The sequence below is a fragment of the Epinephelus fuscoguttatus genome, linkage group LG9, assembly GCF_011397635.1.
Source record: "Epinephelus fuscoguttatus linkage group LG9, E.fuscoguttatus.final_Chr_v1".
In the NCBI taxonomy this organism is placed as follows: Eukaryota; Metazoa; Chordata; class Actinopteri; order Perciformes; family Serranidae; genus Epinephelus; species Epinephelus fuscoguttatus.
In genome coordinates this window covers 916420-941103 of record NC_064760.1, presented here as the reverse complement: position 1 = coordinate 941103, position 24684 = coordinate 916420, and the positions used below count along the sequence as shown (strand labels likewise).

General features: G+C 46.8%; 2 protein-coding genes across 2 annotated transcripts in view; one reads left to right on the top strand and one right to left on the bottom strand.

Annotated features, from left to right (window-relative positions):
- LOC125894085 (uncharacterized) overlaps positions 1-24684 on the bottom strand; it is a 328241-nt gene that overhangs the window by 241316 nt on the left and 62241 nt on the right. The gene's annotated exons all lie outside the window — the stretch shown is intronic.
- The window catches only part of fat2 (FAT atypical cadherin 2), a 119376-nt gene that overhangs the window by 76296 nt on the left and 18396 nt on the right, over positions 1-24684 (top strand). Inside the window, exons 20-25 of the mRNA XM_049585213.1 lie at positions 3121-3318; positions 4366-4966; positions 5179-5379; positions 10721-10878; positions 19020-19473; positions 22225-22378. Coding sequence (XP_049441170.1) covers positions 3121-3318; positions 4366-4966; positions 5179-5379; positions 10721-10878; positions 19020-19473; positions 22225-22378 — 1766 coding nt within the window. The remainder of the gene's footprint in view (positions 1-3120; positions 3319-4365; positions 4967-5178; positions 5380-10720; positions 10879-19019; positions 19474-22224; positions 22379-24684) is intronic.

The window sequence follows — 24684 nt, the reverse complement described above, 5'->3', positions numbered from 1 at the left end:
CATTATCGAGGATGTTTCATCCCTGCAAACAGAACCAGGAGTGCACTTCTGTTCTGCCTTTATTTGAGCTGCCTGTGTTTGACCCCTGTGGGACACCATAGGCAGTGTGTTGAGGTCGGAAAAAACAGCATTGGTTTTGTGTTCAGAGAGCAGCCATGTTCACAGCCTGGAGCTCCATGCTGACACACACACACACACACACACACACACACACACACACACACACGCACAGCAGAAACACTGCAGCAACAAAAGTCAACGAGCACTGTGTGAAAAAAAATCACCCAAAACTCTGTGGAAAGAATGGAGTGTTCATCAGCTCCTGCAAATGAACTTCTGCTGCCCGAGGGAGGAAGTGACAGTCGCACTCATGTGTGAAACAACGACAGCGAAGTATTAACTGACTTTTACATGAATATATTCAGAAACATGTGAGTCTGAAGGTTTCTCCCAAAAACGCCGTCAGGTGATCAGTGAACATCCTCCTGCTCTGCTCCTGACGGCCGCACAAGGTGTTAATCAAGACAGATGTTTTAACGATTGAATATAATTACAGATGTGTCACTCTTCATCAACACATTGTCTCCGTGTGTCATTGTAACTCCTCCTCCTCCTCCTCCTCCTCCTCCTCCTCCTCCTCCAACACGCTGCGGTCAGAACGTGCTGACCTGTCAGAGCTGCTCATTAAAACTCAGCAGAGAGAAACACAGAAACTCTCTCTGAGTGACGTTGGGATCAAAGAGGCGGGAAGATCATCTGTCATGATGTGTGTGTGTGTGTGTGTGCGTGTGTGTGTGTGTGTGTGTGTGTGTGTGTGTGTGTGTGTGTGTGTGTGAAACAGTTACTCACATGCCTGTGAGTACATATTTGTGTGGCGGAGCGTGTGCCTTCATGCCTCTGGCAGCAGCATGACAGCAATGTTTCACTTGGCTGTTGCTGGCTGATGATGATTAGAGTTTGGTGTGCCAGCTCTTCATCACTCCGCCTGCTGCAGCTCTCAAACTCACATTAACTCACAGAATCGCTGCTTCGCCAGCCAGAACCTGCGCTGAGAGCTGATGAGTCCCAACTCTGAGAGATCTTCCCATCTGCTGACGTCGGCGGCCGGCGCGGCCTGGTGCAGAGAGCTCTGGGTGCCTGGAGCAGATGGATGTTGTTGAGTCTGGAGAAGAGAGCTGTCATTCTTTCAGACAGGTGATGCAGGTCAGCAGCGGCGGCCGTGGCGTCGTCTCTCCTGTAGACATTACATGCCTTCGCCTGACTGTTTGTCACAGTTTGACACCTTCTTTATGAGCAGCACATCTGCTGTGTGAGGTGTCGGCGAGCTGTGCGGCTGTCGCAGTGTTTGAGTGAAAGCAGCAGATGGACAGGTGATTCAGCGTCCACACAGAACGTCCTCAGAGATAAATCACATAACTGTAGGTTCATTGCTCGATTTGTAAAACGCTGACTGAGGTTTGTCTTCACTGCAGCATGTTGAACAGTGACGTGAATAATCCATGTCAGCGTGTTTCACTGCACAAGTTAACAGCATTTAACTCTGTAAACTCATCTGTCACCTTTTGTTCACAAAAGATTCAGACAGCACTGAGGCGTTGATGCCTCTGTGCAGACGATAACCACGGCCAATCAATTCTGTCCAACTCCACACGTCCAAAAAAATCCAGTGTCGACAGAAATATGCTCAAAAGATAGATTTATTAAAAAAACTAAAATCCCCGCCCTGTGGTTGTGTGACTCCGCCCACCAGGCAGCCATTCTGGATGCTTCACTTCCTGTGTGGTGATGTCACAGTACAGGTGTTCATAACGACCTCCTCTCACCTGCTGAATCAGCGCTGATGGTCTGAACATCTGAACAGCTGCAGAGGACTCAATGACTCCTCACTGGGAGCTCTGGTTTTAATGGAGACACTGTGGTGAAGAGAAGGAGGAGTTTCCGCTTCAGTCTGACACTGGATCCAGCTGCTGAATCTCTTCCTGCTTGAACCACTAACCTGGAATCAAACCACTGACCCCAACACACACACACACTTGAACACACACACTCCTAAAGTACGACTGGTTCGTCTCTCACACTCTGATGAAGCTGTTCTTTGTATTCTTCTTTCTCTGATTGAAATTTGAGAGACCAAACCAGAGTTGCATGTTTTAGTCCATTAACTCCAAATTGGCGCCCGTCTCCAAACGCACGCGGCGAGTGTTTAGATTGATAACCCACCTTTATTCTATTAATGTCAGCTCACTGTGAGAGTCAGCAGACGGAGCCTCTCAGGAAGGTTTTGGAGAGGTGATCAATCACAGTGAACTCTTCCAGTGTCTTCATTATTTTATAGTCAGAGTTACTGTCCTGTGGCACCAAGGGACCGTCTCCAAACTCCTCATGGTGGCTCTTCACGTTAACGCAGAGAGCTGCCAGGAAGTTCTTTATTGATGAACCACACTGTTGGAAAAAGGAGGAGAACAACTTTTGAAGCACTGGGGACGGACTTATGTTTTTTATTTTGGCTTAGGGGTTACAAAGGGCAAGAAAATTTAGATTGGATAATTTTCCATTTATTTCCTTCTTTTTAAAAATTACAAAAAATAAATAAATCATTTTAAAGAAAATATTTTATAAGAAAACGTGCCTTATGAATCTGCAGGTCTGGATGCATGGTGCTCATCACAGCCAGGAACTGTGTAACAAATAAGAGGTGATCGTTGGATTTTGTAATTTCAGATGGTCCTTGGACACATCATGTGCGACGAACACTTCCGTCAGGAAAAAAAGGGAAACTGCTCTGATCTTAGACTAATGATATTTCACCAAAATCACCTTTTTTCTACGACTCAGTTAAAAAAAACAACTGTTTTTATGACAAGAGTGAAAAACTGAGACTTTTCAGTTCTTTTTGGGTCTACTTTTGAGTTCATTCTCAACTTTTTATAAATAAATTAAGAACATTACACAGACATTAAAATTCAACAGCACTACAAACTCCTTAATGACTGTAAGTTGAATCTCTGTTTAATGAAGGTTGGATTTATTTCAGCGCTGCTTCATTAAACTGGAAATAAAATAAAGTCAAACAACACAAACACTTGAAGTTGAAGAGCTGACGAGTCTGGTGTCCTGCAGGAGGGCGAGTCAGTCGGCACCGGGATCCTCCAGCTCGTGGTGACGGACAGAGACACGCCCAGGAACGGCCCGCCTTTCTCCATCCACATCGTCAGCGGCAACGAGGACCGCCGTTTCCACGTGGACCAGGGCGGCCTGCTGTCGCTCTCGGCTCCTCTCAGAAAGAAGGTCAAACCTCATCATCAGCTCAAGATACAGGTGAGTTGAGCCGTTTACTCTGATGACACCAGTATCCAGCACAGATAATGAACTTTAATGAGCACATGTGTCAAACCAGTAAATGTGTCAGTATCTGAACTGGTGATTTGTTTTGTCTGAAGCTCTGGAAATACTTTTTCTGATAAGTAATGAATGTAGAGAAATTTCAGACTTAAAATAACTTCTGATAAGGCCAAACCCACTTTTGATTTTTTAACCCCACCCACTTCTATCACAGACTCCGCCCACTTAGAGTCCAGACACAGATCATTAAGGAGGTTGAACAGACACAGACGGATAATGGAGAACTCACTCAGTGTTTCTGACAGTGACATATCAAACCTTTGATCTGTTCAGCTCTTCAGTCCTGCACTGTCTTCACTCAGTGAGAGGAAGAAAATAAATCTGTTATCATGTGTTGCTGAACATGTCGTCAGTCTGCTGAAGAAACCACAAAGAGCTTCATGTAATTCTGCTTCAGTGATTAAACGCTGACACACTGAGCTGACACAGACGCCCGGCCTCAGCTGCTGTGTTGCTGATGCTGCAGTCACACTGGGAAACACAAGAGGAAGTCCGGTTTCATGTCGTGTGTGTCAGGAGCCAAACAGCTGACTCCACAGTGCTGCTTTTGATTCATCAAAATGAGCTTTAAAAAATCAGCTGTGACTTCAGGGTGCAGATGATTACCTGTACTGTGGGTCAGAGTGGAGCTGAGGTCACACTGCATGTTCCCCTCACAGGTGTACAGACAGGTGAGTGTCGTCCTTCAGGGATCATGATCACCAGGTCGTATTATGAAGGAAGTTCACTGCTGTGAATTTAATAACATTCAAATTCATTAACTGCTCATCGTATGAAAACTGGCGTCTAGAATCCTTATGGTTCAGTCTGGACCTTGTTGGGTGTAGGCCACATGTGTCCAGATGTTTTTTGATCTGCAGCCGTTGATAACGCTCCTTGGAAACCAAACATGAACTGAACGTCTGTGATTTGTTCTGTGATGTAACGGCGGTCTGATCTTTGTGCTGTGCGTGTTTCCATCAGGTGACGGACAGTGGCCACCCTCCCCTCTCTTCCATCTGCGTGGTCAACATCAACGTCACCGAGCAGAGCAAGTATCCTCCCTCTGTCGTACCTCTGGAGGTCTTCATCACCTCCTCTGGCGGCCTGTTTGCCAACCGGGTCATCGGCCGGCTCCACGCCTCCGACCAGGACCTGCAGGACGTCCTGACCTACAAGCTGGTGTCAGAGAGTCCAGACGAAGGACGCTTCTCCGTCGACCTGACTGATGGAAAAATCTGGGCGGATGAAAACCTGAAGGAGGGCTCCTACTCCCTCAACGTCAGCGTGACAGATGGGAAGTTCAGTGTCTGGACCGGGGTCAAAGTTCACGTGTGGGCAGCTGACCAGAGGACGCTGGACTCTGGCCTGACACTGCAGCTGGTGGGACTGTCCCCGGAGGACTTTCTTGGCGACCACTGGAGAGGCCTGCAGCGCAGCCTGGGCCAGGCTCTGGGTTTACCCCGACAAGAGCTCCACCTGGCCAGCCTGCAGCAGCTCCCTGAGACCCGGGTCCTGGAGGCGCTGCTGATCTGGAGGCCTCAGAGCGGACGAGTCCAGTCTCTGCCGACCAGCAGACTGGCAGGTGAGCATTTCAGACACACACTGAGCCATTTAAACCTTTGCTTTGTTAAATCACGTTAGTAATCAGCTCTGAATGGGAAGGCTGCGACGCAGAGACGTGAGCATCAGGTCCGTCTCCTCTCAGCAGCTGTTAGTGTGGACGCAGAGTGAGTCAGGTGCGTCTGACAGGTGAAGAGTCTCTTTGAAGGTCTGAATCTGAACTCTTTGATGTAGGCATTATATCGGACATCGAGGACTCTCTGGGCCTCAGCATCCTCAGGGTGAGTCACAACGGCTGTCTGGGCGCCGGCTGCCCACCGCGAGGCTGCAGGAACGCCGTCAGACTGACAGCAGAGAGACTGAGCCATTTCACCACCGCCAGAGCCGCTTACATCACCCCGCAGCACACCTGGGAGAGCGTCTGCCCCTGTAACGGTACGTCTGTGTGTGTGTGTGTGTGTGTGTGTGTGCGTGTGCGTGTGTTAATGTGAGCATGTGAAACAGGAAGGAAGACGAAGCCTTTTATCAGAGGTGATGACAGCTCTGAGGTTCAGACTCACAGCTGATCAGCCTCGTCTCTGCTGGACGAGTCTGACGCTGAACAACACGAGACGTATGAGCAGAGTCACGTCAGCCAAAACAAACAAACAAACAAACAAACAAAATAGTATCTAAACTAGGGGACAAAACATGAACAGGAACGATCAGCTGTTTCTTAATAACGTTGTACCAAACAGAGGTCTGTGCTCCGAAGCAGGATTTGAAGTCAGGAGGTCATTTTGGGGTTAACTCTGTGTTTTCAGTACCATGAAGCTGTTTCTCTTTTTACTGGAACAGCTGACCTGATCACATCCTGTTGACACCCCGATAAGATTTCCTCTTCTATAAGAGTAGAAGAAGAAAAGGTTCACTCTGTGGTTTGCCCACAGCGCTGCGGAGCAGAAAGACTCATCTTCCATCAGATTAAATCCTTTTCTTTAGAGAGGACTTTTGTTTGCAGGCGACTCGATGAAGACGTCTGACTCTGATCAAAGCGCCTCCTCATTCTGACCTGTTGGAGCTGTGAACTCAGACGCTTCATGTGAAACACTCAGAGCATGTTTAATGTGAATGCCGGCGCTCAGTGAACTCCCATCACAAGCTGTAGAGCGCTGAGCAGTGGCGCCACCTCGTCGGAGTGTCCTCGGTGATTTGTGTTGGCATACCTGTGAGGATTAGCAGAGTGAGGACAGAAGAAGAGTCGACTCCAGGACATTCACTCACTATCAGCTTGTTTAGAGTCCTCTTCCCTCTGGAATCTTCTGAAGGCCTTATCGCCAACTTATTTTGACTCTATCGGATACTTGCTTCGTCTTAAGAGACTCTGGGGTTCGGCGATAAGGAGATGTCATGTGAGGATGGAGAGCAGGAAAGGAAAACACAAATGTCTTTAAAGGATGTGAGACGACAGTTTGTTCTGATGGTTAACTGCTAATTATCTTGATTTCTTTTTCTTCTTTGAATAACCCCCCCCCCCGATGATGGACTATGTCGTTACTTTTCCATTTGGATCATTTCAACATTATCGATGAGGAGGTGAAGGCACGGTGGTGCAGCGGTTAGCACTGTCAGTTCACAGCAAGAGGGTTCCTGGTTTGAACCCACCGGCCAGTCAGCCATGTTTCTCCTGTGTGGAGCTTTCATGTTCCCCCAGAGAGTGTCGCTGTATCTATATACTACAGTGGCAACATTTATTCTGCCAAATGAGTTGCAGTTATTTAGTCACGATCCAGACAGACAAACTTAACTCAGTCCGTCATGTGTCAGAGGTCAGTGAGATGGATAAAGGAGCTAAAAACAAAAAGGTGCTAAGAAGCCCCATCTGTCCCAGCTGTCCCATGACAGAGCTCACCGCCGGGTGCATGGTTCGCTCTGTCCACCCGAGTTTAGAACCTCCCCCCTCTCAGGTGGCAGAGCTACAGTAAACACAGTGTTTCTCAAACCCTGCTGCACGGACCACCTGGTGCACGGTCGCCCGCCTCCCATCATGAGGCCACGTTACCCTCCCGGTGTTGTGCAGCTGCCTCTGTGACGGGCAGTGCTCCCAATCCATGGGCCCAGGGAGGAACCTCAAGGCAGAGGTGGCTGTGCTTAAGACCTTAAAGAGGGCACTGGCTGCCGGATGTAGGTTTCAGGAACCTACAACGCCACGATGCTCCCTTCGAGCCCCCAAGAGGTACGCTCAGTCAACTGTCTCCAGAATGACGCCTGTAGCCACCAGCTGGAGCTCCACGCCGCAGCATTTAAAATACACCTTATCAAGTCCACCGTGTCCAGCACGACACCTGGAGCTGCGGAGAGACGGCCCAGTCTCCATGCCAGAGTCTTTAAACTGTACTTTTCAGTACACCGTGTCCAGCACGACATCTGTAGCCACCAGCTGGGACTTACAGTCCAGCCTCTGCACCGCACGGCTCCAACTGTATGCTAATCAGTGATTTGTGTTTTTGTTGATGACTGAAGTTTTTATTCAGCTACACTTTGTTTTGTTAGTTTCCAGTCAAACCAGTGACCTCTCACACTCACACTCCATCCAAACTGGTGTTTTTGAGTTGTATTGTCTTCAGAGTGCAGAGTGGAGCAGGATTTAAATCCCATTTCAGGAAAAGTAGTTTTTCAGCAGCAGATTTTGGGAAGGTGTTGGTGAGCCTCCTCACTGGCAGCATTAATGTTTCATCTGAGAAACACTGGAAAAGGTTTAGTCTGTGAAGTAATGTGGCTGCTGGATTCATCGTCGATCCGTGTGTTCATGGATTCACGCTTCCTCCATCTCTTCCTCCATCTCTTCCTCCATCCAGCTCGTCCTCTCCACTCTCCTTCTTAGGTTATTATTTTCTTTGCTTTGGGCATTTTGGTTTCAGCTTGTGGCGATTTTTTTTTCTGCGGTTAAAAACATGAAACACATTTTTTAAGAATCTTTTTTTTGTGTGTCTGTTCACCGTCTCGTCTGTCAGATCTGAGATCAGACATTACGTTCAGTTTACAGTGTGTTTCATCTCCACACTCAGCCGTCACATCTGATGGAGGAAGAGCGTTGCCTCCAGGATCGATGAAGATTAGTGAAAGGTTTTTTAACTTCCAGTCTCGTGTCCTTGAGTCGGGGAGTGAAACATGTCGAGTTGTTTGAAGTTATTCTGGAGGAATTTAGATCCTACAAAAGCTCCGTTAACAAGACTTTCTAATTTGTAAACTTGCACCGACCGTAGAGTCCTCAGAGTTCACCTTCACTCAGCGAGTCTCCTCTGCAGGAACAACCAGTTCAATAAATTCAGTCACTTGAATAAATGTTGGCATTACACATTTCTGCACACCAGGGGCGCTGCACACCAGGGGCATGGGCCCCAGTGAGGAGGGGGGCCTCAAAAGGGCCTTTAACACTTTCTATTGCTAAGTAATTAGCGCTGTAACTGAATTAAAATTTGCTGCATATCCACCTTATTTTTCACGGAAACACGGAGGCAAAACAGAACGCAGCCAGCTTCTGTTTTTTTGTGCGACACTTCCGGTCCAGCACTCTTAGCACTGTGTAAATGGGAATCGCCTTGTTGTTTACCTGCTGAGTTTAGCTATATATATGTATATATCACATTTTTCACGTCACTATATCACCGTTTAGACTAATCTGATGTTTGTAAAGTCTATAAACACAATGACTGAACAAACATTAGTATTTTCTCTGTGTGTAATTAATAACATGGTTATCGTAGATTAGCTGGGCTAACCGTTAGCTGTTAGCCGTTAGCCGTGTCTGTAATAACTCACTAAACTCCCAAAGTGGCCCGTGAAAAAAATATTTTCTCCAGCGGATGTCTTAGTTACAACATGATTGAGCTAACTGGTGTAGTTTCATGTCGTATCCGACAATGGGAGGCTTTTAACGGATGACGATCCTGATGTTAGCTTTGCTGCTAGTGTTAGCTGTCCCTGTCAGCTGCAGCCACTGATGCTTTCTAGACATCGTGATTTCCCAAAACTGAATAAATACCACACATAGCAACACAAAACTGCTTTGCTAGCTCAATCATGTTGTAACGGCTGGATGGTTGATGCGTACATGCTGATTCAGGTGCTATCAGAGCCGATCCGCGCATCACTATGGCTTAATGATCAACTCAGTCAATTAAAACAACCCGTCCTGTGTTAGGAGTGTATGTCGCCGACAGAAAGAAAGAAAAGGGAAAAAAGATAGAAAAGCAGCGTACACCTCACATATTTATTTCTCACAGTTGCGCACACGTGTGGCTGGCATGCAGAAGCACCATCTGTGTGTCGAGGGTGTGAGCCGCAGCTTCAGCTGCTCAGGTAGAGAGGCTGTGTAGCCCGGTGTGTTTCTTCGCTGATTCGGTTCTGCAGGTTCTCTGCTGTCTGTGGATATTCTCATTTATCCAGGTCAATTCCATTTTGGCAACAATTAAATCGTAGGCAACTGGACTTTGATTTTGTCTAGAAGACGTTTTGCCTCTTATCCAAGCGGCTTCATCAGTTCTCAACGCATCGGTCTGACTAGTCAAAAAAGGTTCTCTGCTGGTACACTGGAGACGGGGATCAAGCAGTTTGTCTCACTCGGGATAGATTGTGCTTTTTTGGTTCATAGTTTATGATTGACGTGCGATTTATTCGCATTTAGAGGGAATTATAACGGAAACGTGGGCACAGTTATCTATACAAAATACACAGACTAACTAACTAACTGATTGACTAACATAAACAACTGAAAATTGAAAAAAAAAAAATAGCTTGCACCGTTAGCTCCGGTAAGGGAAAGCATGAGGGAAAGCGGCTGACCGGAAGTCACGCACAAAAAAACGGAAGTTGATCACTATTTACTTCCGTGTTTGAAAATAAGGTGGATAATGATCAAAAGATTGAACTAGAAATGATGGCAGCAGCTCTGTGCGGCTGGTCTCACCCCTCAGAGGTGCAGAAAACAACATTATAGACGTCACCGCCCTCATACCTCCATGTGTCCTTGATGCTGGTGCAGATAGTCCAGCCTGCACCAGCACTCAGCTCTGAACACTCAGCCTATGACTGACTGTTTTTGCTGCTGCCGGGGCACCAACGTTCCAAAAAGAAAGAAAGCAGGCAAAGGGAAAGAAAACTAACATTTTAAAGGTTTGTGACAGAGACATGGATCAAGACAGGAGGGCGGGGCCACAGAGAACGACTGCTCATGCACAGGGCCCAGAATTTGGTGCTGCGCCCTGCTGTCGACCAGAGATACGTTACTGTTGTACATTATTATGTTAAAACTTTACCTTTATTACCATAACAACAACACTGTGGTTAATGTGTAGCTACGTTTACGCACAGAAACCACTCCGTCATGGTTCGGCAAATAGAAAACCTGGTTTTGGTAGCGCAGCACTGACAGGAAACAGGAAACAGGAAACACAGTGATGATTCATTTAAATACAACCAGTTGTGTTGTTTGATGGTGTTGAACAGTGTCTGCAGCTCAGCAGGTGTCTCTCCATCCACCATCCATAGGTTTTACTTGTGTTACCTTTGTCAGAGAGGACATGTAGCTTTGGCCCCAAGAGCCCTTCTGTCATAGTTTACGTTAGCAATTAATCTGCTCAATAATCAATCAATCAATCATTTTGTCGATCAAAGCCCAAAAAGTCCACAGCAGGTCAGAGTCACTAAGAGCTCTGTCCAATCACTGTCCTGTGTTTGTCCACAGCGTGTGTTCGATCCCTCATCTGCCTGCTTGGTTTGTGTTTTTGTGTTTCAGAGTCGGCGCTGAGGTTTGACGGTAAATCGCACCTCAAGTTCCTCCACCAGATGGACGAGGACAACCAGGACTTCAGACTGTCACTGAGGTTCAAGACTTTCCAGGAGCACGGCCTCATCGTGTCCACCAACGGCTCCAAGGACTGGGGAACTTTATGGGTATTTACCTCTCTGTAGGGAACTTTATGGGTATTTACCTCTCTGTTGGGAACCTAACAGGTATTATCTTGACAGTTCGGAAGTTTGCTGATGGGAAGTTCCTAGTGAAGCTCCAACAGCACATCAGAGTTAAATTCAGTTCAGTTCAGTTCAGTTCAGTTCAGTTCGCTGTTTCAACTCATCAACTTGTGCTGTTATAGCTGGTTTATTTAATTCAATTCAACTGAAATGGTTTAACTGGTGAGACGTACACACTGTACATTCTGTCACAACATGATAAAAGTTAACACTAAACACTTTACATTAACATCACTGTAATAATAGATAAAATCCAACAGGTCCAAATGTTGGTTGGAACAAAACCGACAGGAAACAAAGAACAAAGAAACAGAAGGAATAATAATGTGCGTTATAATTATAATTTAAATCAGTGTGACTCTGCAGCGTTCATTTAAAGAGCAGTAAAATAAAGTCGTGTTGTTTCGTTCACATGAGACATGAAACTCAGCTCAGGTTAATCAGGTTAATACAGCAATTAAATTACAACTAAAGAGGAAGAAGGAGATGATTTTGCTTCATTTGGAGGAAGTGTAACTGTTTGTTGTGTTCTCCCCTGAGCTGAGAGATAATTTATTTTGCTCTCTGAATATTGCTGCTGTGCACAGATTAAATCTCTTCCCAATTTTCAGCTGCTGTTGTTGTTTGACACTAATTTACTATCAGAGTGATCAAATCTGAGAGCCGCTGCTTTAATCTGTGGGAGATCTCCTCGGGGAGTGAAGCTCCAAAATCTGAAATGTTTCCAGCTCAGAGTCATAAACACGACAGGATGTTTCTGTTTCAGCGATATCATCTGACTGTCAGTGTTTTATTGGCTCCTTTGCTCCGGGAGTGGTGTTATCAACTCAGGTGTCACACTCTCTGAAACGTTTGATATCTGCTGAGCTGCTCGTCTTGAATCTTAACTTCTGATCTCAGTTTGTTCTTTTGTGTGTTTACTGCAAACACTGATGTCAGAACAGCAGGACGCTCTGCGGTGTATCTGTGTGGACTCTGTCAGCATCACACGCAGCACATGTTGACGCCCTCAAACTGCTCACTGAGTTCAACATGAGGTGACGCCGACATGTCAGACCGTGAAACACCAGCTGTGTCATTTTCACTTCCTCTGTGCCGACAGGAAAAACCAGCGTAAATGTCTGTTGTTGAGTCGGTTTAGTTTTGTCTCCGTTCAAACCCAGCGATGGTCGGAGGTGTCGTGTTCTCACACAGCAGGGGAGATGATTATACTCCATGTGTCACAGCTTGTTCAAATGACTAGTTCACTAATATCCAGTGTGAATTGTCACGTCACTTTTTTAAGCCAACAGCATGAGACATGTTTTGGTGTTTTGATTCTCTTCATCTTCATTTTGTCCCTGGACGACAGTTAGTAGGACAGGAAGTTAAAACACACTTAAAGAACACATAAGAATATGAAGACTCAGTAATCAGGGGGAGATGGTTTTTGGTTTTGGTCCACCTGCCTCTCTGACTGCTGGATTTCAAACTCTCTCAGCCACTCAGCTGATTATCTTTGTATTTTTCTGGCTGAAACGCATCTAACAGCCATGTGCATATTTCACCATCATCTGGGCGGTGTGTTGCTGTTGGTGGAGATGTCCAACCACCAGGCAGCGGTTATTCTGGTATTTCATGTGAACTCAGTCCTGTTGGTCGTCTCCTGGCAGATCCTGCAGATCTCATGTTGGAGCGTATCAGGAATGTCTCCTTTATCTGTGCGTGGCAGATTGTTTCAGGTGTGTATGTGTGTTAATGCCTGATTGAATATCAGAGATGACGGTAAACCCCCTCCTGGCACACATTTAAAGTTCCACATTGGATTATGAAGCCGATGATACCCGTCTGCTCCTCCACCATAATCAGCTCATCAATGCCCTTTTAACTGGAGCCATGACGGCTGCTGGCTCTGAACGCAGCACGTCAGCCACATGTTGCCCTTTTCCCTCAATATGCTTGCCGAGGATTCTGCAGGAGCCCTAATGACTAATGTGCCGTCTTCAGGATTTATTGACAAGTTTTTTTGGGATTGTCGAGAGGAAGGAAGATTCATCTGGGCGCTACAACACAAAGTCTACTGTACAGTGTTGAAGGAGCGCTGACGGAGGAAGATGAATTGTTGTATTCTTTGACAGACATGAATAATTCTCTGAAGAGAAAAAAAAATTGATAAGGAGTTAAGATGCAGCAGGATGCTTCCCCCTCTGGGTTCTGTTCATTTGTGTGACATCCGTGTGCACTCAGGCGGAATATTCAATCATTCTGATTCTTAGATAACTTCAAAGCAACATTCGGTCTTTCCCAAGGTTCCTCCTCCTGGGTTTTGTCTCTTTGGCTCACGTGCAGGAGCGCTCCCTGTCTCATTCATTGTGAGCACAAACGCTTCAAAAGGAATCTGTTAACGTGGTCATCTGAGGAGTCCCTCGCTGGCTTTTTGTGATGACTTCAGAGGAACTTCCTGCAGATACAAGAAGCTATTTGCGCTCTCCATCCCCCTTGGGACGCGAGCTGCGGTGAATCTCAGAGGTTTCTTATAAAGCGCAGAGTCTCATCAGTATTCTCCGTCAAGAGCCGGGTCTTTGAAAAAACACACATTAAAGTTCAGACCTATTTACTGCGGCTAATTCTCTTTTATGTCTGCACACATCTCGTTCAGAGGCTTTGAAGTGGAAATGGTGGCTGTGTGAAGCAAACGCTGCGGCGTGAGCCGAGCAGAAGAAGTAAAGGTGACTTGTCAGAGGAAGGAAAATACCATCCGTGATGAGTGACGGCTCAGAGCTGAGAGCAGTTTGAAGACCCGACAAAGACGGCGTGGAATCAGTGGACGAACGCTCGCCCCTCACGCTGCTGCAGGAAACAACCTGATCGACTTTCATGTCGGTTCAGGCTTTTATCTCTCTACAAGGACGGAGCTGCAGCCTGGCATGATAATTACATCATCGACTCATTGTACAATATACAGACGTGACCTCGATCATGATTTACTGACCTCCATGTTGTCTGTTACATGTTTGTTTGTTTACATCAGAGTGTCTCCAACACTTTCACCAACATGATGTCAGAATAAACAGCAAGTTTTTTCCTGACTGTTAGCCACCTTATACTCAGTCCCCGTCATGCCCTGCATGAATTATGGCCGCGACTTCCAGCGCTGATCTAGAACTGGCATTTTTCACATGCTAACAGTTAGCTAACAGTATGCTAATCCTCTTCTCCAGAGCAAAATGGAAAAAAAAAAAACACCTCCTGTTACACCTCAGACGAGATCATGTGATCATACCTCTGTTTTCTCTGACAGCCATCTCAAAGCACTGATTGTTTTCCTTTTTATCCAAGTCTGTTAGCGATCAGCTTGCCTTGCTACGTTAACGTATTGCTAAACGTGAAGTTTACCAGCAAACACTCCGCTCGTCAACGACTCTCTGTGCTTCTGATCTGTAACGTTGACAGGAAGTGACCGCCATGAGACGGCGTATCGTCTCTAGTCAACGACTCTCTGTGCTTCTGATCTGTAACGTCGACAGGAAGTGACCGCCATGAGACGGCGTATCGTCTCTAGTCAACGACTCTCTGTGCTTCTGATCTGTAACGCTGACAGGAAGTGACCGCCATGAGACGGCGTATCGTCTCTAGTCAACGACTCTCTGCGCTTCTGATCTGTAACGTCGACAGGAAGTGACCGCCATGAGACGGCGTATCGTCTCTAGTCAACGACTCTCTGCGCTTCTGATCTGTAACGTGGACAGGAAGTGACCACCATGAGACGGCGTATCGTCTCTAGTCAACGACTCTCTGTGCTTCTGATCTGATTTGCAGCTCCAACAGCTGCATCGTCGACTCCATAAATCCACCAGCAAACTGACGTAGACTTTTCTTTAGGACCTGTCTTGAGAACAAATTAAAGAAAAAACTTGTGAAGATCTTGGTGGGTGAGGCGCATCGCTCTCTACAGGGACTTTCATCAGTATATTATTGTCTTAATGTCAGTGTCATTAAATGGTCTCAAGATGACAATAATCCTGACGGGCTGAGAAGGAGCTCAGTGTCAACAGGACTCAAACATAAACCTGCTCAGTGTCACAGCTTCAACACCACACTAACTGGTTTTACATCCACATGTTATAATGGGACCAGTCCTCTCGTGGTCCTGTTTCCAGTTGGGTGCTGATGAGTTGATAGTGATACCTGAGGTGAAAGAGATTTGTCATCAGGTGGACGTGTTGTCAGAGGGTCCTGTACCTCTGACTGCTTACATGAGACGGTTCCTGGCAGTGCTGCACATCAGAGACGGTACAGCTTCATGTGAATATTGGATTTACAGGATTTCAGCATCAGTGTGATGGAGTCAGTGATTCTTTCACTGGATCAGACAAATACTAGATGCTCCCCAAAAATGAATGACTCCAGTTAAAGCAGCCAACAGTGCATGCAGACACGAGGCCGCGCTCTACATTTGAAACCAGTCATGTGCAGCCACAGCCGCAGAAGCTTCTCTAATGTAATAATATCATGTCACCAACTTCATTATGTTTTCCAACAAACGCGCTCAGTGAAGCTTCCATCACTGCAGCGCTGCCTCCTGCATGCTCTCTTCCTGTGTGTGCACGTGCATCACATGCACGCAGAGCACAGCAGCCATCGTTGCATATTGGATTTTGCCAGCAGTGTTGTAGCTCCCCGCAGGCAGCCCACAGCATCTCAGTGATTTATGGAGCCGTGCAGCAGTGATGCTGTGGAGCTTCAGTCCCTGTGGAGTTTGACTCGACGCTGCGCCGTGCTGATACTGTAAAACCGTGAGTGCATCAAACTGCTATCTCTCTTCAAATACCCACCATACATCACAGCAGCCTCACCACATCATGTAAAATAGATTACAAGACAAGCAACAGGCGGCTCAGACGTCTCCAGGTTTCTCTTGTTCCTCTGCCAGCGATTCAGCATCTTCCCGTGATAAGGCAGCGCAGCCCTCAAACCCCCCCCCCCAACCTGGAGGACACCCTGCGGCACCTGGAGGACACCCTGCAGCACCTGGAGGACGCCGTGCGGCACCTGGAGGACACCCTGCAGCACCTGGAGGACGCCGTGCGGCACCTGGAGGACGCCGTGCGGCACCTGGAGGACACCCTGCGGCACCTGGAGGACACCCTGCGGCACCTGGAGGACACCCTGCAGCACCTGGAGGACGCCGTGCGGCACCTGGAGGACACCCTGCAGCACCTGGAGGACGCCGTGCGGCACCTGGAGGACACCCTGCGGCACCTGGAGGACACCCTGCAGCACCTGGAGGACGCCGTGCGGCACCTGGAGGACACCCTGCAGCACCTGGAGGACGCCGTGCGGCACCTGGAGGACACCTGCGGCACCTGGAGGACACCCTGCGGCACCTGGAGGACACCTGTGGCACCTGGAGGACACCTGTGGCACCTGGAGGACACCCGCGGCACCTGGAGGACACCCTGCGGCACCTGGAGGACGCCGTGCGGCACCTGGAGGACACCTGCGGCACCTGGAGGACGCCGTGCGGCACCTGGAGGACACCTGCGGCACCTGGAGGATGCCCTGCGGCACCAGGAGGATGCCCTGTGGCACCTGGAAGACGCCCTGCGGCACCAGGAGGATGCCCTGTGGCACCTGGAAGACGCCCTGCGGCACCTGGAGGACGCCGTGCGGCACCTGGAGGACGCCCTGCGGCACCTGGAGGACGCCCTGCGGCACCTGGAAGACGCCCTGCGGCACCTGGAAGACGTCCTGCGGCACCTGGAGGACACCTGTGGCACCTGGAGGACGCCCTGCGGCACCTGGAGGACACCTGCGGCACCTGGAAGACGCCGTGCGGCACCTGGAAGACGTCCTGCGGCACCTGGAGGACGCCCTGCGGCACCTGGAAGACGCCCTGCGGCACCTGGAAGACGTCCTGCGGCACCTGGAGGACACCTGTGGCACCTGGAGGACGCCCTGCGGCACCTGGAGGACGCCCTGCGGCACCTGGAGGACGCCCTGCGGCACCTGGAAGACGCCCTGTGGCACCTGGAGGACGCCCTGCGGCACCTGGAGGACGCCCTGCGGCAGCTCCACAGCCAAATCAAAGCTCCAAGAAAGAAAACAAAGGTGTAAAACAAAGAGAGGAATCAATTAAAGGAGCAGTTCAATAATGCATCACAGCCTTTAGTGCCCGACGGGGTTGATGCTTCGCCATTTGCAAAATCCACACTCCATCTGTATATTTAATGGGATCAGAAACACAGAGCTGTGGTTACATAAAGAAAACATGAACTGATAAAAAAGCTGCTGGCTCGTTAGTTTGTGGGAACGCTGAGCGAGCAGAAACGTTAAGAGGCTCCGCTGATGTTGATGAAACACTGAATAAATGTGTGTTCACTGCATGCTGTTGTTCGGGGGCAACACGGAGAGCCGACAAGACAAACAGGATTTATCTGTAACACTAAAGACACAGAGACACAGAGGAGTTTCTTTCTTCAACGCCTGCAGTGGAACATTAGAGTTACTGTAGCTGCTGAGCGCCGAGAGCTGCTCTGACTTTATCAGTTATATCAACTGTTTTAACGACTTAAAGGCTCCTTAGTTTAAATTAAATCATCTGTGCTCATCAGCAGGCTGCACGTCCAGGAGCAGAGGGTTTAAACATGTACTTATTTCACTTAAAGCTCCATTTTTCTACAGTAGCCTAGAACGGACAAACCAAACACTGGCTCTAAATAGGGACACTTGTGTGCTTTAATGTTGGTCATCATCATCCTCACTGTGACCTCGTCACATGTCCACGTTTGGTCATGGACTTTCCACGTCCACATATGACGTCCAAGGTACCCTGGGTGTGTTGGTTGTTGACGTTCTGGGACACCGTGTCAACTTCAGCCTGTTACATGCATTGTCTGTTTTCAAAATACACTTCTGTTTTCACAGGAAATGTACAGTTTGATACAGTCTCTTTCAAAATAAAAGCACTACGTTTTTTTTTTTTACTTCACACACACACACACACACACACACACACACATATGGTTACGTTTAGCTGACACACACACGTGGTTACGTTTAGCCGACACACACACGTGGTTACGTTTAGCTCACACACACGTGGTTACGTTTAGCCAACACACACACGTGGTTACGTTTAGCCGAAACACACGTGGTTACGTTTAGCCAACACACACACGTGGTTACGTTTAGCCGAAACACACGTGGTTACGTTTAGCCAACACACACACGTGGTTACGTTTAGCCAACACACACACGTGGTTACGTTTAGCCAACACACACACGTGGTTACGTTTAGCCGAAACACACGTGGTTACGTTTAGCCAACACACACACGTGGTTACGTTTAGCCGAAACACACGTGGTTACGTTTGGCCGACACACACACGTGGTTACGTTTAGCTGACACACACGTGGTTACGTTTAGCCAACACACACACGTGGTTACGTTTAGCCGACACACACGTGGTTACGTTTGGCCAACACACACACGTGGTTACGTTTAACCGACACACACATATGGTTACGTTTAGCCGACACACACACGTGGTTACGTTTAGCCGAAACACACGTGGTTACATTTAGCCAACACACACACGTGGTTATGTTTAGCCGACACACACACATGTGGCTTAATCTTGTAGGAAATGAACCTTCTGGGTGAAAGTCGGTGGTTGTTTGTAGATTCTTGGTCAAAGGTCAGTGTGACCTCATGAAACATGTTTTTTGGCCATAACTCAAGAACTCATACATCAATTCTGACAAAACTTGACACAAATGTCTAACAGGATAAAATAATGAAGGTCAAAAGGTCAAAGGTCAGCTTGACTGTGACATCATCATGTTTTAACATCATTACGTGAACAGTAGTTGTTGTCAGGTCCCTCAGACCTGCTGACATCCTGTGAGCTCAGTGTGGTAGAGAGTCTGTTGACAGTGAGGATTAATGTTGAGCCTCCTCAGAGTCCATCTTATCTGTCTCCACGTTAGGTTACAGCTTGAACGGGGACGTGTTGTTTCTTGTGGTGAAATAAAGTTTGGTTTCTTATCTTAACTTCCTGCCTCTTGTGTTTTGTCCTCAGGTGGCGGATGGAGAGCTGCAGTTCAGGTACCGCTGTGGAAGCTCCGCCCCTTCTTCCTTACCTGTCACATCTGACCTGGTGTCAGACGGCAGGTGGCACAACGTCCTGCTGGAGGTCAACTCCAGCGCCCTCAGACTGACCCTGGACCAGCAGCACCCGGCCTCCGTCCCCCTCAGCCAGCCGTGCAGGATGCTGCGCTCCCATGGTGCTTTGCTCTTCGCTTCTCTGACTCAGGACTCTGCTCCAGACGTCCGCCAGCATCCACACAATTTCATCGGCTGCCTCGAGGGGCTGGAGCTCAACAGGGAGCCAATCAGAGTGGGTGACGCGGCGGAGTGGGCGGGGCCGGGGAGCAGGAGGGTGTTTGGGGTGTACCAGTGCTGCAGCAGGGCGGGTGCCTGCGACACCAACCCCTGTGAGAACAACGGCGTCTGTGAGGAAGACGCCAGCGGAGGTGAGAGCACTGAAGCTTCACGTCTCTGAGAACTTTGTGTTCATACGTAATGTTAAATTATTATGATCAAATAAGTGACAGGATGTTGAAAGTTAGAAAAACCTCAGGAGTGATTTATGACAAGTTGAGCTTAAAAAGTGAAGCTGCTTCATCAGCAAACAGTGTGTCATCCAGACATTTTAAATTCTGATTGGTGCACGGATTTTAATTGATGTCACCTTTCTCACAACTAAGTCCCGCCCACTTCAAACCAACAATAAAAGGTCGAACAAAAACACAACTAGAGGAATCACTCGTGGAAAAACAAAGCTGTTCCAACTTTGTGTCATCACAGTGTCCCAAGTTAGATTTCAGGGTTTGGTGGCATGTCATCGCCTCTGCTCCCTCCTCATGTCTCATGCCAATGTTTATGTCGTCCAGGGCTGGGCGATAAAATGACTGTGTGCGATATATCAATATGTCTTCAAGCAAGATATAAATTTAGACACCGTTTATATCGATATAGGGTCAAGTTGCGTCACATAACGCACACCAGTGCAGCTCCGCCCCCTCGCTCACAGTTTGTCCATCAGCACTCAGACACACAGAGCTGCTCCTCTGTCCATTAGTCTGCAGACAGGAAGTATTGTCTGGTCCTTTTTACTCTCAGATAAATGCACAATAACAGCTGTCTTATTCTTAAAAAAGGAGATGGAGGAAATTTCTCAGCTCCACAGCTGCAGATCAGTGACGTCAGCTTTTTATTATTACACAAAGAAAGAAGTAGAAAGTTTTGTGGCATTAAATATTCTGTAAAGTAGTTGAATGTGCCGTTCACCCTCTCAGCCGGGGACGAGCCACAGCTCAGCCATGACAGATTAGTTTGGCCTGAAATCCTTATCAGAGCGGCGGCTCTTTATGTGTCTGCTTGCTTATTGCCGTTTTAGGTTATCACTGATTGGCCGAATGCATCAGTTCTTGTCAAAACACAAAAGAAAAAATTGGTGTCAGAGAGGCTGAGACGTCTTTTTCTGTTTCACAAAGAGGAAGTCTGGAGGCTTTAGTGAGAGCAGCAGCTGATAAGGACACCTGCAGTTTAACAGCAGCTTTATAATGAAATGATTCTGAGAGAGAGAGTGAGAGAGAGAGAGAGAGAGAGCGAGAGCGAGAGAGAGGAGCCGCTGTGTTCCTCTGTGTCTGTGGGTCTGAGACAGATACACATCTCTGTGCTTTGGAGGAACTGTGTAAACAAAAGAACCCTGAAGCTGTTATCACCGAGCGGCCGCCTGCTCCTGTTCCTGAACCTGTCGGGTCACTGAGCTGCATCATTCCTGATTCTCCCTCTGTGGACTCGGGACACGAGGTTACAGCCTGGTATTACTTTTCTCTGGACCTTATTCATCATCACGTCAAATCACATTTCAGTTATGCTTCAGGCACAAATTCAGGGTGAGGTGTGGAACAACAAATAAATATTATTTCCCCAAAGATCCTCTCAGGTCGAGGAAATGTAATCAGGGAGGGCGGCTGTGGATGTTTCTGTGCTCTAACTGCAGAATATAAAGTTGTTTCACTGAGACTCAAAGTCTGCTCGTGGCCTGAGACTCTGAGAGTGACTGACTCTAACAGAGCAGAGACGGCAGAGTTGAACTCGTCTCCTTCCTTTTATAACAGTTTAAGACTCTTCAGGTCTCCGTTTATTTCAGTTCAGTCACAAGAGGAAAATGTCGACATTGTACGTTTCTGCAAAGCACGTGTTACATTTCTACATCTCATATGTTTCATCTCAGTGTTTGTAAAGTGACGTAGTCCCTGAGCTGACTGTCATCAGGAGGTGGAGGGGACGGTGGATGGTGAGACACGGAGCTGCAGACACTGTTCAACACCAACAAACAACAACAGTGGCTGTGTTTCAGTGAGTCATGGCTGTTTTTCAGCCTCCAAACGTTGGTGCTTTATTTAGGGAACGCAACTCCTGCACACTGCCCAACTTTTTTATCAGCACACCCACCTCTGATTATCCAGCAGGGACTACAGTTGGGTAAATGAAACCAAAACATGATCTTTTTCATAACTGAGAGGTTTTTGTGCCTAAACATAACCACATGTTGAAGAAGCATTTGGCCGTGATTCGTCTCAAGTACTTTTGTAATCGTGTCACATGACCGGAGGAGACAGAGATAAAGGACTGTGGCATTCACTTTCACTCAAGAGGTAAAAAACCTTCAACTACCAGAATGCACCGCACTGGACTCAGCTGGACTCAACAGCAGCTGGCTGATAACAAATCATCTGTGGCTCAGAGGTAGAGCGGGTCATCCACCACTCGGTCAGTGGTTCGATCCCCGGCTCGTCCAGTCTGCATGTGGACGTGAAAGTGAGGTGAGAGGTCAAGGTGTTACTTGACCTGCTTTCTGACAGTGTTTGAATGGTTGGTGCCAAAGCTCATTCTGCTACAGCCTCTGACCAACAGTAATGTCGGCCGAGGACGCAGACGTCCTCACGGTTAAGACAAAAGTGACATGAGGTGATGCTGGCTGTTGATGTGTTGGATGAGTGAAACCTCTTCATGTCATGTTGACTGTTTTTGATCCAGAAGAAGAAGAAAAAGCTTTTAAAGTCAGATTTTTCTCTTTAAATATCAAACGGTCTCTGGTGTTGGACGGTCGGAGCGCGTTGACCTTTGCTTTGATTATTTACTGCCTGTAGGGGAAACCTGATCATCAGTCGCTCTTGTCTCAGACGTCTGGGTGTGTTTGATTTACTCTGCAGAGCCGCGCTGCAGGTGTGCAGGACTCTTCCACGGCGCCCGCTGCGAGCTGGCTGACAACCCGTGCGCCTCTCAGCCGTGCGCCCACGGCAGGGTGTGTGTGCCAAAGGCTCAGGGCTACATGTGCAACTGCTCTCTGGACGACGCTGACGCACGGTAAACACACACACACACACACACACACACACGTTTTAATAACTCACTTGTCTGATGTTTATTAAAACTCTGTTTCAGAAGCTTTAACATGAGATTAAATCATAAGGTCACTCCTGACTCATAAATCTGTTTCATCATGAAAATAACAAATGTGTTAAAGCTGAAAAAATGATCACAGACAGAAACTCTAAATTTTAAAAAGCAATTAAAAAAAAAAAAAAAGGAACAAATTTTTTTTTAACGATTTTTAAAAAAAACGTAAATGCCTGTTTGGAGGGTTTCTTTAAAAAAAAAAAAAACACCAAAATTACACCATTTGTTTAAACCAGTAACTGTAAATTAGATTATTATTATTTTTAATTATCATAATTGATCAAATAATAGTAAAAAAATGTCAGATTAATCAGTGGTAGAGATAATTAGGAGCAGCTGTAACTCCGCCTGTGTCCACTGTGTTCAAACAGCTCACGCAGACACAAAATGCTAATTGGATACACAAAGGTGTCGTCATGACTCCAACAAGGCCAACAATGTACAAACTGCAGCGCAGCCTCATTAAATGCAGCATCACTTACCCTAAAGTACACGCCTGCACGCCTGCACACCGCAGAACCGCATGTGGCCTTGAATTTGCATGTTTATGTGATAGGACATATAACACACACACACACACACACACACACACCTCTACGAGCAGCCGCTTATATTCCTCTCACAGCTTCAGCGCTTCACAAAGCGAACAGTCACGTTCAAACAGAATTTCAGCAGCATTTGCATATTCCTGCTTCATTACGGCGGCCTGTGGGACAGCGTGGCTCCTCACGGTATTAACGGCGCTCCATGTTCAGGGCCGGGCTCTGATTAACTGAGTGAATGAAAAATGACCGCTGGTGGATCCTAACTGCAGGAAGTGGGAGTTGGCTGTAAAACACACACAGATAGATGTTTTATCATGCTGAGCCGGGTTTCTGACGCAGTCTGATGATTATCTTCACGTCTGTGTCTCACTGTCATCAGTCGTGCAGCGGACGGCACCAACATGTGTTTATCATGTTCTGTTCACACAAACAACCACCTGCTGCGAATCACGCCTGAACAACACGGAGAAAATCACACGTCAGTATTTTTCCCAGATGCCTCGATATGGATGTTGTGACCAGTGATCATCCACAGAATATTTACACAATGAGATGTTTGATCAATAATAATCTCTTTACTATGTTTCATGTTACATTGTTTTGTCACCATCTTGCTGCAAAACAAATCTACCTGCAGCTATAAATAAAGTAACCTGAACCTGATCAGTGGTTAAAGGCAAATAATAGAACAGTAACAATAGTCGCTGAGTTCAAGAAATAGCCGTCAGAATCAGGTCAAGATAACAGATATAATCAGATCCAAAATCTGGGACCATATCTACTCTCAGATCATGATTTCATAAATATAATATCAGTGTGTCACTGTGTAGAGGACCAAAATAAATAACTAAATAACTACAGGAATAGATAAATAAATATGCAAATACAAAAATAAATAAAAGAATAATTAGATGCTGAAATAAATAAATGCAGAGGTTAGATTCACACCTCATTAACATACAAACACATAAATAATACATTTAAGAAATTTCTCTTTTTCTAGTGTTATTTTTTTCAGCATTTATTTAGAATTTTATACATTTATTTATCTTTTTCCATTTTTATTTATTTATCATTTTATTTATTTATTACTCTAACTATTTATACATTTGTTTATCTTTTTCCATTGTTATTTATTCATGCCTATATTTGTTAAATCATTTAATTATTTATGCCTGTAGATACATTCTGCCTTCCTTATACATGTGTTTATTCATACATTTATTGTGTACATATTTCCTTGTACCTGTATTTATTATATATTCATTTATTGATACGTAAGTCCTTGTTCGTCCTTCGTGTGTGTCTCAGCCTTGAGCTGAATGTTCTCAGCACATTAAATTATCAGCTGACGTTGGAAACACAGGTTTGAGGAAGTTCAGTCTGACCCTTCATCCTGTATTATTCGTAGGCGGTGACCTCTTGTGGCCGTGGTGATTACGACTGAGTTTAAAAAGCATCAAAATCTGTGTGATGCTTTTTCTGAGTCTTACCACGTAGCTTTGCTGTGTACCTGCTCCCCTAACCCTCTCCATCAGAGTCCTCTGAGGCTGAAACATGAATCCAATCCTGCAGTTCATCTAATGTCCACTAGAGACTGGCTCCCAGACTGAGTCCGTCCCTACAGACCTCCATGTTAACATGTAGAAATAAACAAGTTCACAGCCT